General features: G+C 43.1%; 1 protein-coding gene across 1 annotated transcript in view; it reads left to right on the top strand.

The window, feature by feature from the left end:
- The window catches only part of LOC119375190 (mitochondrial proton/calcium exchanger protein), a 37744-nt gene that overhangs the window by 15647 nt on the left and 8083 nt on the right, over nt 1-14014 (top strand). Inside the window, exons 6-10 of the mRNA XM_037645379.2 lie at nt 888-1139; nt 1565-1693; nt 6440-6530; nt 8049-8209; nt 11443-11642. Of these exons, the coding sequence (XP_037501307.1) occupies nt 888-1139; nt 1565-1693; nt 6440-6530; nt 8049-8209; nt 11443-11642 (833 nt within the window). The remainder of the gene's footprint in view (nt 1-887; nt 1140-1564; nt 1694-6439; nt 6531-8048; nt 8210-11442; nt 11643-14014) is intronic.

Below are 14014 nucleotides of genomic sequence, written 5' to 3'. Positions count from 1 at the left end.
TCTTGTTATCGCCGCTTGTCAGTTTACAAGCATGAGCACCCATAGATGCAGTTGCAGTAAACACAAGCTCCGAGTTCTCTTGCAAGCCATCGTGATTGTTCAGGAAACGGATGTCGCCAACAAGGCTGATATCTTGCAAACAATCTCTATCGGTGAGAAAAGATGTCGCCATTTGTTTGGCGATGTTGATGAGTTCGCTCTGCGTGAGCCTAAACTTGAAAGAAGCTATTCTAGCCTTTTGAAGAATATACACTGAAACCTCGATATAACAAACACGTATATTACGAATTACCGGTTATAACATAGTTAATGAAGAATAGTGCTCTCATAGATACAGTGTTATGAATATACGTTTATAACGAGTTTTTGGATATAACGAAGCCATTTTTGTGTCAGATGCGACTTCGTTATAATAAGGTTTGAGTGTAATACATTCCCAGCGAAAGCAATCGGAATTTAGCTACAGGCACATTTATTGCAAATGAGTTGTTCCCCCCCTCCCCCCGGGCCTTTGTTGTCTTTCTCTCTCTCTCTCTCTCTTATTTTCTTCTTTTTCCCCATATGATATATGGTGCTGTGAAAAGGACCTTCTCCTGTGCTGCTTTAAATCGTTGTTGTCGGATCTCATGTTCAACAAAGTTAATTTGTTACGTCATTAAAGTAAGTTTTTTTCGCACTGCCATATTGTTGAAACATTCTTGTGGCGTTCTCTCTATAAAATGAATCCTTCGGCGGTCATACTTCGCATTAAAAGTTGAATTTCAGTTTAACGAAGTTTCAATATAATGAAGGAAACTGCCGATTTACTGACTTTGTTATATTGAGGTTTAACTGTAGTTATTGTTTTGGATATTATACATGTTGTGAATGGTTACATGTGTCTACAGATGATTCAAAAAGAAGGCATTGACTCCTTGACGGTGGCAGAGCTGCAAGCGGCCTCTCGGGCAAGAGGCATGCGAGCCATGGGATTACCAGAGTCAAAACTTCGTTATCAGCTGGCCCAATGGCTGGACCTCAGCCTCAACGAGAACATCCCTCCCTCACTGCTGCTGTTGTCACGTGCTATGTTGCTGTCTGAGGCCTTACCTCCCACAGAACAACTCAAGGCCACTATTTCTACTTTACCCAAGGAAGCGGTAAGTGCCCTAGCGTCTTTAATAATATGGTTATCGCATGAACACTGCACACAAACAAAAGAAAGCATGCAAGGAAACACACATGCGGCACTTCGTGTGCCTTATTTTGACTGTGGGCCATTTTGTACTACAACTAGATTGTTCACGATGAAATGCCAACAAGCCCACATCACCACACTCGTTGAGTCCCCTAGCATGTACTTGCAAAGCAACACTGCACAACATTCGCTATGCACCTTGTTGCTTTGCTTTATATTCTGTGAAAAACGGTACTGCTGCATTCCATCCCACTGCGAAAAAATTTTGAGTGAGGACAGAAGGAAGAGTAGTCATTTTTCCTAATGGCTCACCTTACAAGCATATTTTTTCATATGTAGGATTTGGACAAAGACATTTACTGCATTGTTACTGGGACTTGTTTACAGGTTACGGAAGCCAAGTACAAGATTGGTGAACGTGAAGGAAAAGTGGACAATCGTACTAAGATTGAGATCATCCAACAAGAAGAAGCAGCCATTCAGAAGGAAAAAGAAGAAATTGCAGTGGAAAGTGAAGTGCGTAGATTCTTTTCATATTACTTTAGCTGCATATGTGTGTGTGTGCATGGTGTGCATAAGATATGCAGTTTACAAGTGGACAAACTACTGATTGCATTCTCTTGTGTTACTGTGCCATTAACACAAAAATTGCTAGACTTGTGTTGTTGCTTAGCCTGGCTTTCTTATTAAAGGTGTTCTTTCATTCAAGTGTGGGACAAGCCTCTGAAGGTGTTGTGCAGACTTGGCCTCTGAAACTAAACTTCTTCAAGAATCAGGAATACATATCAGCCACCAGTAAATGCCCCTCAGTACTTCACTGCCACCTACAGGCCTCAATTTTACTGTGCTCATATTGACAGCTAGGACTGCATACTCTAGCTCCGATGCTTGCAGCCTGCCCAGATCTACCAGGGGCTTGTCGAAATTGAAGGAGTTTCACTTTGGTGGTAGAGATCACTATTCTCGCATCATGAGGGAAAGTCTGCATTGAACCTCCCAAACATTTTTAGTGTGTTGTAAAAATAATCCCCCCCCCCCCCAAAAAAAAAAGGTGTGTGGCTCTGCACACTTGTCTTTTGTCTAATTCACTAACCCATCCTGACTTGCACACTTGTTAAAGCTGCAGATATTTACCAACTAGTCTAGCAATGTGTTCTACGTATTAAGAATAAAATACATTTTGCAACCGATCGTTCAGAGTCAGCAGGGACTGCCTAAAAGTCTGTTGGTTTTCACCCATACAATATGCCATGTACAGTATCAACAGAAAAAGATTGGCACAAGTGACCGGTTGCCGGAGCGGCGAGATTGCGACACGCGGCGCTGCGTTTTTCCTGAGCACGCCGATATCGAGAGTGCCAAGCACACTCCATTTCCCAACGCAGGGTTGGCCAGCGAAAAGCACTTCAACAGGCAGCTTTCTCTGGGCAACTGCAATGAAGATACGGTTGCTCGCAATTTCAGCGAAAAAAGAAAAACAAGAAGGATATTGTGTGCATAGCCACATCTGGCGATAAGCAATGAACAAACATTTCTTTAAGATGTGGGCTTTCGGATGGGCCAACAACAAGATGCCGGCCACCCCTGCTTTGGAAAGTTGAATGTGCCTGGCAATCTCGCTATCAGCGTGCTCATGAACAACAGTGCCGCATGTCACAATTTTGCGGCTCCAGCCACCATTCACTTGTGCTAATCTTTTTCCATTGAGACTGTACATGATACGCAACAAAATTTATGTAGATTCCACCATAAGCCAACTAATAGCAGTAGGGGGATTTGATGTCAATGGCACATTTAACAATGTGCCACAAGCGCCTGTGATGGAAGGTGTTTGTCAAATCAATCCTTGGTCTAATGTGACATGGTCCAGAATAACAAATCCATTGTAAAATAAGTGTCTTTACTCCACAGTTGGCTAGGAAAAGCTTGTGAACATGTTACTGCCAGTACACAAGCATTGAATTCAACATGTTAGCTATGTATTTTGACCATTGTAATGATGCTTCTACAGATAGACTGAAGTAAAGCTAATGCATGCAACAAATGTTATCCCATGACAATGGCAGATCAGTTGGGCAGAAGCACACAAGGTGGAGAAAGGTTCATGAGAAAAAAATTGCGTCCACCTCCTTGTATCTCGACATAAAAAAGATCACACAGATTTCTTGAAGAAAGCCTCTTAGTTGATGAAAAATTCAATGCCTCATACTGACCGCTGCAGTGTCGAAAAGGCAATCATCGTGTGTGTTTGGCCAGTGCCCTACTGGTGTCCTAGACGTTAAAAAGTGTAGAAGCCATTGCGTTCAGAATTGCGCCGGTGCTGAAAATTTACATCAGCAGTGAAGCAGAGTAGAGTTGTTTACATCATGTGCTTGCCGGTTTATCACTCCATTGTCGAATGGCACCACCTGTCCAGGCCGCTCAAGTTTGTGGCTGCAGTAATTAGGTAAAACGCTAACACCAAGAAGTTTGTGGACAAACTAAAACTCTCTTATATTGTTATGAGGAGAATGCCTAAGTCTGTGGACAGTGGTGTTGAACGTCACGTCGATAGGATTGATGAAATTAAATGGAAATGAAGTACAACCCACCTTTTGCACGACGTGCAGCTTCCCGTACGCAGATAGACACGGTATACGTTACCGTGTCTGTTAGAGTTTCCGTACTGTAAACGAGCACTGCTAAAATATCCTTTTCAACCAGAGACACAGCATGAATAGTGTGACATGGTCACGTTTCCACTTAGCATCTGCTCTTTGCTTCTTTAGCAGCTTTTGGCCTCTGCCTCTGCACTGGCCGGGCCAGCATGCTTGCACGGCTTCTAGTTTGTGTTCCTTAATACGGCAGGTGAAGACAGTACTGTTCGATTGGCATTCGGTTTCGATCTTTTGCATTTTTGCTTGTTTAATACTATTTTCGAATTTGCTGGGCATTTCTATTATCAGGAGCGCAACAAGAGTGTCTTAGGAACATAGAATAGCCATTATCTAGATATGGTAAAAAAAAAACTGCCGTAGTTTCACATAGCTTTGACTAAAAAAAAAGCAAAAAGAAGCTTTTGTTTTATTTAGGGAGTATAGCCAGTTTACTCCACGCATTAGTGTAACAGTATTAATACACTGTGCATTGTGCAAGCTCACCAGGAGTTGCACTGCACTACCATTGCTGTGGTGCCTCCTGGTATTGTAGCCCTCCATTTGCAGTGAAATTTCTTGAAAGCTTGCACATAATCTGAAAAGATCAGCCTATACTTTATTAATATGTATCTGTTCCACTGAATGAAATTTCGAGATTGCATAGCTCCTTAGTTTTTGCAGCGAAGCTGTATGTGGCTAGGATACCATGTGTTTTTTGTGTCCGCGCATCAACAGAAAATGTGCTCAACAGCAAATGTGGGCCGATCCCAAAGCCAGTGCCGTCTATTGCATTTACTTACATACTAGCAGCACTTGTTAGCATTGACTAGTGTTAGCCAATTTTTAGAAGCGAGTGTGATATCAAGAAGTTCATGGCCATGCAAGTCACGAAACTAACGTATGTATATATATGACTTGTATCCCAGGACATCTGTTCCATGCTGCATGACAAGGCTAGATTATCTTGTGTGGTACACTCCATTTTTAACCCTTTGAGGGTCGAATTTTTTCGCGAAATCCAGTCCAAAAATGTGTAATTTTTTTATTGCTGAAATAAATTCTTCAGACGATTCTATTTAAGAAAAAAATTGTCTAAAATTTTTTTTCGTGACCGTAAAGTGACAAAAAGATCAGTTTTGTTGCTACATACATATGGTTTATTCGTAGTAAAATCAAGCAGAATCCTAAAAAAAAGAAGCTTCACAGTTTTTTATGAATAAAAATTATGCATTGTATTAAACATAGCTCACAAACATACAAAAATAAGCGTACCAGGCTACGTTTCCGGTTAAAAACGCTCGTGCTCAAACACTAAAAACTTTTCAGCGTGTGATAGTCTGAAGCATGGCTCCCCGCGCACGCGTTTCAGATGTCGCTCCTTGATCGTCATCGGAGTCTGAACTCGTCAAAACTCCTCGTCTGACGAACTGAAATCCAATGAATCAGTTTCTGATCGGCAATTGGGGAATAGTCCGCATCGGAAGAATCGCTGCTCGACTCACCGGCAGCAGCGCAACCGACGCGCGCTTCCATAGCGTGAGCGAACTGCGTTAGTGAGCGCACGGAAGAAAACTCTATGGTTCTGCGCCCGTCCGGAAAGCAAAACGAGTGAAAAAGCTACAGTAATACTTCGTCTTATCGCCAACAAGACGTAGTTAGTTTTTCCGAGAACCCAAAACAGGAAACGCAATTACGGCGGCGTCGTTTGTGTAATTTAGCGCCGCGCGGAAACAGATGTAATCGCGCGCCGGGGTGCAATAAATGAGAGAGTAACAAGCGGTCACCCTTTGAGAGATTAGAAACCAAACAGCCATCCGCTCTGCGGGCGCAAGAAGCGAAAACCACCCGAAGGACGAAACCGAAACGAGCCGGACCGCGTGCGCGCGTTCTGATGCGAGACTACAAGCCGCCGCGCCTCTTTGGAAAGAAAACAAAAAAAGACGGAGAGGCATTGGCGCATTAAAAAATTACACGAATTCCCCAAGCGTGGCAGCACATTCCAAGCAAGAGAAAGGGAGAAGGCGCGCGTTTGAAACCAAACCGCGCCGCGGGCGCTCTCGGTTGCGCAAGCGATAGCCGGCGCGCGGCGCGCCATTTTGCGAAGCATAAAAAAAGCAACAACGGAGAGACATCGGCGCATGAAAAAAATTCCACGTATTCCCGAAGCGTGGCAGCACATGCCAAGCAAGAGAAATCATCGAAAAAGGCGCGCACTTTAAACCAGCTGCACCGCGAACGCGCTCGGATGGGCAAGCGATAGGCGGCGCGCCGTTTTGGGAAGCGAAAAAAAAATACAACGGAGAGACATCGGCGCATGAAAAAAATTCCACATATTCCCGAAGTGTTGAAGCACAGGCCAAACAAGAGAAATGATCGAAAAAGGCGCGCGTTTTAAAAATAAACGCTATGCCGTACATGTACGACGAAAACCCTTTGGTACCAGGAAGCTTCTGCCGTACATGTACGGCGAAAACCCTGAAGGGGTTAATTGGGTCACTACAAAAAATTATGGCTATGACATGTCTCCATGGTATTTTGTCAGAGAAGTAAAAAAAATATTTGTTTGTACTAATGTAAAACTTATTTGATAGTTTTTTTAGTGTAGTCTATCTCTTTTCATTTGCAGAAGTTGAAGGCTGCTGACCAAAAGCCTGACGAAGAAATCAAGGAGATCCTCGAAGATAAGGCTGCCGTTATTACAGCACTAGAAGAAGATAGTAAGCTTATTACATCTTTTATTCACCTTAGTATGGTGCACATGCTTTAATGTTTAATGCTCTCTACCGTGCAATTCCCACATTATGCATGATACTGTAACTTCTCAGTTCTGGTGATTCTTTGGCTGTGAAGAATTCCTGTATTGCTACTGGGATGCCTGTAAAAAAAAAATCAATTACTTGAAATTAACCTTAAATGTGTTTCAATTTATTTTTGTGCATAAAGGGGCCCCAATTTCAATCCAGTAATTCAAAGTCAAGGATTTACCACAACTGCTGTTGCATTGCCACTGCCATTTTCAGCAACTTAATTAAGTGCATTGCTGTAGAAAGGCCTCTCCCAGTGCTGTCACAACACCCAGTTCTGACCTAACCGTTCTCATTGCGAAGTCTTCAAAACTCGTCCTTCCTTCTATTTCTTTCTGGCACCTTCTGCAACTATCTTCTATTTGTGTCTGCCCTGTTACTATACAGTAAAACCTCGGTGATACGATCATGGCTCGTACGAATTTCGGGGTGATACGAATTTTTCTGTGGTCCCGGCCAAGGCCCATTAGCCTGCAGTGTATTGGAGTATGGGTGTTGCGAACCGATTTGCACCCCGCGACGTTTGATACGAACGTACGCTAGCGCACAGGTGCTGCCCGCGCTGTCGCGGAAGATGCGGCAGTAATGTGCGGGCGCGGGCATGCGCGCTGTGCGACCATCGACGGTGCGTTGTTGCCTCCGAGATAGTGCGCGCGAATCTTGGAGGCCTTTAGGCGCCTTCGCGTTTAGTTTATAGGTGACGTTGACGTCACGCTTTTTTTTTTTCCGACATGTTGACGCCTGCTCCTGTGTTTGAGGCAGCAGCATCTTTGTACTGTGTTCACACGTGCCTGCCACGTCAATGCAAGCCATGTCCCCGCAATCAGACGTTCTATGAAACAAGACTGAAACTTGGGTTGCAAGTCCGTCATGAAGTTGCATTAAAGGTGGACGAAGACTCCAAGAGACGAAGCGGACGGTCTTGGCGAAGGAGCTTGGCCTCTGTCTTGCGCAAAGCGCTTAAGTCACTTTCGCTGCAGTACTTTGGTGTCATGCAAAAACACATCTGGTTCATTAATCACACACGCGCACATGCACCGTATATTTACGAGTACAACTATGATCGTTGACGTCTAAAAACTTTACTGGCAATTATTCAGAGCTGTTCATGACGTCGCTGCGGCCCTGAGAAACACTGAACCAAAACGTATGCCCTTTTTTTTTTTTTTTAATACTAATTTTCCATGTTTTCTGGTGATACGAATTTGGGATGATACGAATATTTTTGGTAACCCCGCGAGATTCGTATCACCGAGCTTTTACTGTATTTGAGTGTTAATCTGCCTCGAGCATTATGCCCAGCCCCAACCCCTCTCCTGCATGTTTGTCTTTCTTTCTTTTTTCTCTTCTACTCTCTCTATTTTTACTGTATACATGCTTTATTACACCTTCTCATTATTTTCCTTGCTGCTTTCTTTCTGCACTTTGCAGTGGAGAAAAAACCCTCTGCTGCCAAGAAGGAGGAGCTTTCAAAGGCTGACCTCGCAGACATTGAGGATGCCTTGGAAAAAATTGCTGCTGAGAAACGGGAACTTCTTATAGAAAAGGAAGAGCTTGAAGACCTGAAAGAGGAAATGGCAGACTACAAGCAGGTAGGTCACCATTGTAGTGTTGTGCTAAACATTTTGATATGAAAAGATTTTTATGGGTTCACCATTGGTGTCGGCAGGATTTCTTTTCAGAAGGGGTTGTACAGCAGGATGTAGTTGTACAGCAGGATGGACCCAAATTCAGAGTGCTAGGTTATGTGAACATGAAAAAGGCTTAAATCTAGTGGAACTTGCGGATGCAGCAAATTTCCTCTCAATAGCAGTGCAAAAACAATCGACATAGATTTTTTAAGCTCCCTCTGCTAACTGCAGTGCAAAATTGTAGAAGTCTGGCAATGGCACCAAGGTAGAAATCCTGGATTTTAGCTCATATTTTAAAGCATAGGTGCATTGTTTTCATCATTTTTTTCTTGTTATATGGAGAGTACAGCTGAGAGGCACCAATAGTAACCATGATAGGACACAGCAAGCAAGGTAACATAGTAACTAGCCCACTTTCTCACCTTGTTCTTTATAGTCACACAATCGATTTTTCAAGTATCGCTGGGCTACTGCTTGTATGTTGCGATTTTTAAGATAATGCCGATGAGTGGATATGGACAGAAAACATTCACCCTGTCTTGATAGGAGACACAATTCACGAGGGATTTTCTGCATGACATCTGTGATGATGTTGGCATAAAGTGATGTAGATTTGAAAGTCGTTTCTGTTCTAAACACTCTGGATAACTTGGATGCGTTTTCTTTATATTTTTGTTGAGGTAATTTTTAATGGCTTAATGCCAAGTGAAGTTAATGCACTAAGCTTTTGTTACTTTGGCTATGGTGAAGCCACAACAGCCACAGTGCCATATTTCTCCAGTGGAAAATAAAAACAGTGCTATTCTGAGCCCCATTTTCTTAAAGAAGCCTTGAGCTCCATTTTCTCAGTTTGATTTTTAGTGCAGTTGCTGTCAGTCATCCATGTCATTTCACAACAAATAGATAAAATCAATGTGTTTTTGCACTGAGATCCTGAAACACTGATGAGTGCTATAAAGCTGCGTTTGGTCTGCACATCATACAAAATTTTATAATTTTTTTTTCCAAAAGTTGTTAGACATTACGTAGAGGACGTTTCAAAAATTTCTTTCATGCTTATTTGAACATTAAAAAATAAACCAATACCCTGTAGCACAGAATAGGCTCTTGTGAATATGCTTATGCAAGAATCTCAAATGCTTTGTGTGTGAATAATTAATTAATTAAGGGATTACTGTGAGAGCCTATCAAGTGTTGTAACTCAATAACTGTAACAGGTTACTCAAAACAGGTTTCTGTTATATTATCAGCATAACGAATCACATCTGCATGCCAGATTTCATCAATTTATTCCTATAAATAACTAAAATAGTTTTCATTGCCATGTCTCCCCTTATGCGTGTTTTGTGATTGTAATGGGAAGCCGCTTTCTCTCGGTGTAATGATTAACCATGATGCCTCATTGCCGTGAAGTGTGGTGGCAACAGGGCCCTCTCCTGTCGCCTTGCCATGGTCAGAGCCAATGCCCCATAAACCAAACTTGGTTGTGTAGTTGTTGCATTTTAATCCAAAATGGTGGTTTCAAAGCAAGCTCCTTGACCTGAAGTCAGTAAGGCGACGAAAAGGGCTAGTTGGTTCATATTGGTTAGGCGATGCGCTTATGGTAGGGAAACACTGTAAAGAACACAGGACATAGCTTAAAGGGACACTAAAGGCAAATAACAATTTATATCAGAGTAAAAGCGCAGTGTATGACAACGTCTAAAACAGCAATATTATCAACAGCAGTGCCCTACTTACCGAGAAATTAATCTAAATGTATCACACCATGAGCGCCACGAGTGGGACATTTTGGAAGTGACCCTGATGACGTGCGAGAGCCTGAATACAATTAATTGCTAGTAATCAAACTAGCTGCAATAAAAAAAGAACCTTCCGTGCATCAAGAGACGTAATAAAATGCTGCTTGTTCGTTTCTGTTTGATTCATGGAAAAAAGAACCTCTTTGGCATTGCCATGGGGAACGGCGCGCGTGGTTCAAAAGTTCCGTTTTTGCCAAACTGCGCTTCGCCTGGCGCCCTGCTTCGCTCACGCGGTCGCGTCTCAGTGGTAGTTTCGGTATCGTATACTGCCGCATGTGTTTTGCACGCTCGTGAAAGTCGCTCTGACAGAAAGTTCGATAAAATGCCGCATGCATGTGATGTTGCCGGATGCCCGAATGGTGTATGCCGCCGCGCAGTAAAGGCGGGCAACGTTGGGCACGGCAACAGTGACGTGCGAAATACCGCTTTCAGGAGGGTGATTTGAAGTGCGCTAAAGCGATGCGGACCACTAAAACATGTTTTTATTTCGAAATAAGCACTTCCTTGGCATAAAAGTAGCACTACGAGGTTTCTGGACTGCTATTTCAACAATCAACATCAACTTAATATTTGTCTTTAGTGTCCCTTTAAGAGAACGAGCTCGTTCTGTTAAACTGTGTCCTGTGTTTTTGGTAGTGTGTTCTTTGTAGCATTTCCCTACCATAAGCGGATCGCCTAGCCAGCTGACCTTGAAGTCAGTGATGTATTGCAAGTGCTTCAGTTATGCCACTAGAAGTAACATTGTCGGTCACTAAAAAGAAAATTTGTTGCTAAACTGACTTACCTATATGTTAGTAAGTTTAGACAACATCGCTGTAATGGCAGCACTGACCAACATGGTGAATCGCAGTTCTCCAGTCATCAAGTAAGCCTTGGTTGCGTGCTGGCTGATATGATGATGAGTGTTTTTTTTTTTTTTTTCAACATTTCAATAAGCTGTGTATGAAATTTGTTTTTTGAAGTACTACTATTATCATGATTATCAGCCTGTTCTGTCGATTAAGCATTGCGTGTAATTCCAAAAATTCCAAAACCCTAGCCATAGAGTGATAATGGACAGGTGGGAAAGTTTACTCGGGTTCATAATATTGCCTCAGCAGCGCTACAATACATAGCTCAGCCATGAATCATATGTTCTTCCTGTTATCATGGTTATAGGCACCTACCATACTATCTCCAGTGTTGCTCTACTTTTGTTACTTGACATTTTTGTCTGTTCAAGTATGGCGTGTTTTTGAGGTTTTCTTTATTTTAAGCAGTTAAGTGAATGAACTCACCTCGCTGCTTGCTTTCAGTAAATGTTAACGTTGTTTCCCATTTGTTATTTTTTTCATGACCTGTTAGTGTGTTGTTTACAATTAGCTGAACCAAATATATCGTTTTGTCTTACAGGATGTTGAAGAACTGAAGGATGTTGTCGTCAAGACTGGTAAACGTGACATTCAAGAAACTAAAGCAGCAATGCGTCTTTACAATCGTGTGAACCGTATTATCGGTAGCATGGACCATCTAATAGACAAATTAAATGAAGAACGGAAGTCAATGCAGATCAAGCTTGATTCTTCAGAAGGTGCCGCAAGTCAAAAAACCAAGTGAGTGCCACTGATTTTCCAAGAATTAGAATTGAAGTTGGACACTTGTATTATCTGATTATTCTGCCGTAAGCAGATGCCTATTAGTTGACACCTGTAAGAATGTGCTCATTTATAGTTCTCAAGTACGTCTGTTGTAGCTCTTCGGCCCAAATTTTGTAGGCCACCCTCTAAAGCCTGCCTGCTCATTAAATTTTCTGCTGAGCCTTTAAACTAATTTTAGTTACAAGTTGTAGTAGTAGTATTTGGGGGAGAACAATCTCACCAGAACTTTCCTTCCTTCTTTTTCTTTGTATAAACCACCATATTTATACTTCATGCCTGTGCTGTTTCTTTCAAAATTTATATGCACAGTAGGGGTGCCTGGGTATAACTCCTGGTGAACAAAGAGTAGCATGATAAGTCGAGCTGTGCAATGCAGCCATACCATGTGAATACAAACATCTGAACAGCAAACTTATTTGGCATAGTGTGAATAGATGACTCGCATCTCCCCCTTCACTTTCACAGTCCTAAGTTCTCCTAACTGGCTGCAATTTATATAGGCAGCTTTGTGAAATAAGCTTCACCAAGTGGTGTAGGGGATGCAGCACTGTGCTACACTGTAGTACCTATGGCAAGCAGAGACACTTGCTTCCATTCCTTTCATTTCCTTTGGTGCTTTGCATTGTGTAGGTGTGAATGGTGGTGATGGTAGTTCTTGTCACACATGATGACCGTTTTTGGATAGAATGGAATATGACTGGTTTCAGAACTAAGTTCGGTGCTACAGCACTCATGTGAGGGGGGAACCTTTTTTTTAGGGGCGAAGCTTCTCTTAGTCTAACCTTGTCACGTCTCCATTGTCCGACGTAACCACCTTTGCAAACTGCCCACTCCTTCGTCTTTGCAAACATCCCACTACGACCCATCACCGATCCTTTGCAAACTGCCCACTACTTCGTCTTTGCAAATATCCCACTACAACCCATCACCGATCCTTCACTTCACCGACCATAAAGCCGTTATAATGAAGGGGGAACGGAAGCCACGTCTAGCTACCACTTACGATTAATAAAATTTCTTGTATAAATATATACAGTGTTTGTCACGTCTTTGATGATGTACTGGGCTATCGCTTTGATTACTGCTGGGCGAAACCACTGAAGATTTCACGGTGAAACCATGATTGCTTCAGGAGCTTCACCCAAGCTCTTCATCATTCACCCGTGGATATGCTGTGAAGCTTTTTTTCCCTCTCTCTCTCTCTTTCTGATTTTTGTTTACCAGTGGGCTGTTGCACTTTTTAGTATATAGACTCTTATTATGTCCACGGAATTCTTTTTCGACGTTTGAGTGAGGACATAGAACTTTTAAAAATTATAATTGGAAATCCTTGCTCACTTAGGTACAGAAGTGTTGAGTTTTCATCATTATCCCTTGAGCTCCTCACTCAGCCCTCTCTCAAGTTAAATACAGTAAAAGCTCGTTACTTCGACTCTCGTTAATTCGGAAAATCGGTTAATTCGGACACGTCATCTGGTCCCTGTAAATATACGCATCACTCTATGAGACTGGGCGCTTGTTATTTCGGACAGATTTGACCGTAAATCGGATAATTCGGCGACTTTCGGGCCGCTGGCGAGGCTCGAAAACGAAAAAAGAACAATTCGGAACAGAAGTGAAGCTCGAACGCAGCATCGCCATGGACATCAATTGTCGACTTGGCTTGACTTGAGACTGGTTGAACGCCTTTTCTTCGCGTGTGTTGTTGGCGGTGCCATTTTATTGCTTCGTTCCCGTTGGTGTGCTGCATCGTTGAACGTCGCTTTATCGAGGAACGATTCAGTACAGCTCCTTTAGCTTGATTGTTGCTGGTGCTGACTTTTCGTGTGAACGCACTCTCCGCCGATGGCAACGCCGGCGAAGCGGCCCAAGTACGAGGCGAAGGACTTCACCACCAAAGTAGAAATTTTGCGTGCCCTGAAAAATGGGCTCTGCCGACAAGAAGTTGCTCCTGTGCCATGACGTCGGCAAACAATACGACGTGAGTCTCCTGAGCGCAGTTAGCATTCTTGCGTATGTGTGGCAGAACACGCCTGCGCACGCCACTGCCAACTGTTTCAGGCACAGTGGCTTTGTTGTACCCGACTCCAGCGATGCCGAAGTGTCGCCGGACGACGGTGCCGACGATGGGCAGGATTTCGGAAGTGTTATGCCTGATGCAGTGACACTAGAGGATTATATCGGCATTGGTGATGGCGTTGCCACTGCCGGCTGTCTGACTGATGAGCAAATCGTCAAGGAAGCGATGCATGGCAACGAATCCGAGAACGATGAGCCTGAAGAGGAGCAGCCACACCATGAGCCACACGGGCCCCCTCGCACTGTGA

The sequence above is a fragment of the Rhipicephalus sanguineus genome, chromosome 1 (genome assembly GCF_013339695.2).
Source record: "Rhipicephalus sanguineus isolate Rsan-2018 chromosome 1, BIME_Rsan_1.4, whole genome shotgun sequence".
Classification (NCBI taxonomy): Eukaryota; Metazoa; Arthropoda; class Arachnida; order Ixodida; family Ixodidae; genus Rhipicephalus; species Rhipicephalus sanguineus.
The sequence above is the reverse complement of the archived record's forward strand: the minus strand, read 5'-3'. Positions and strand labels throughout refer to the sequence as shown.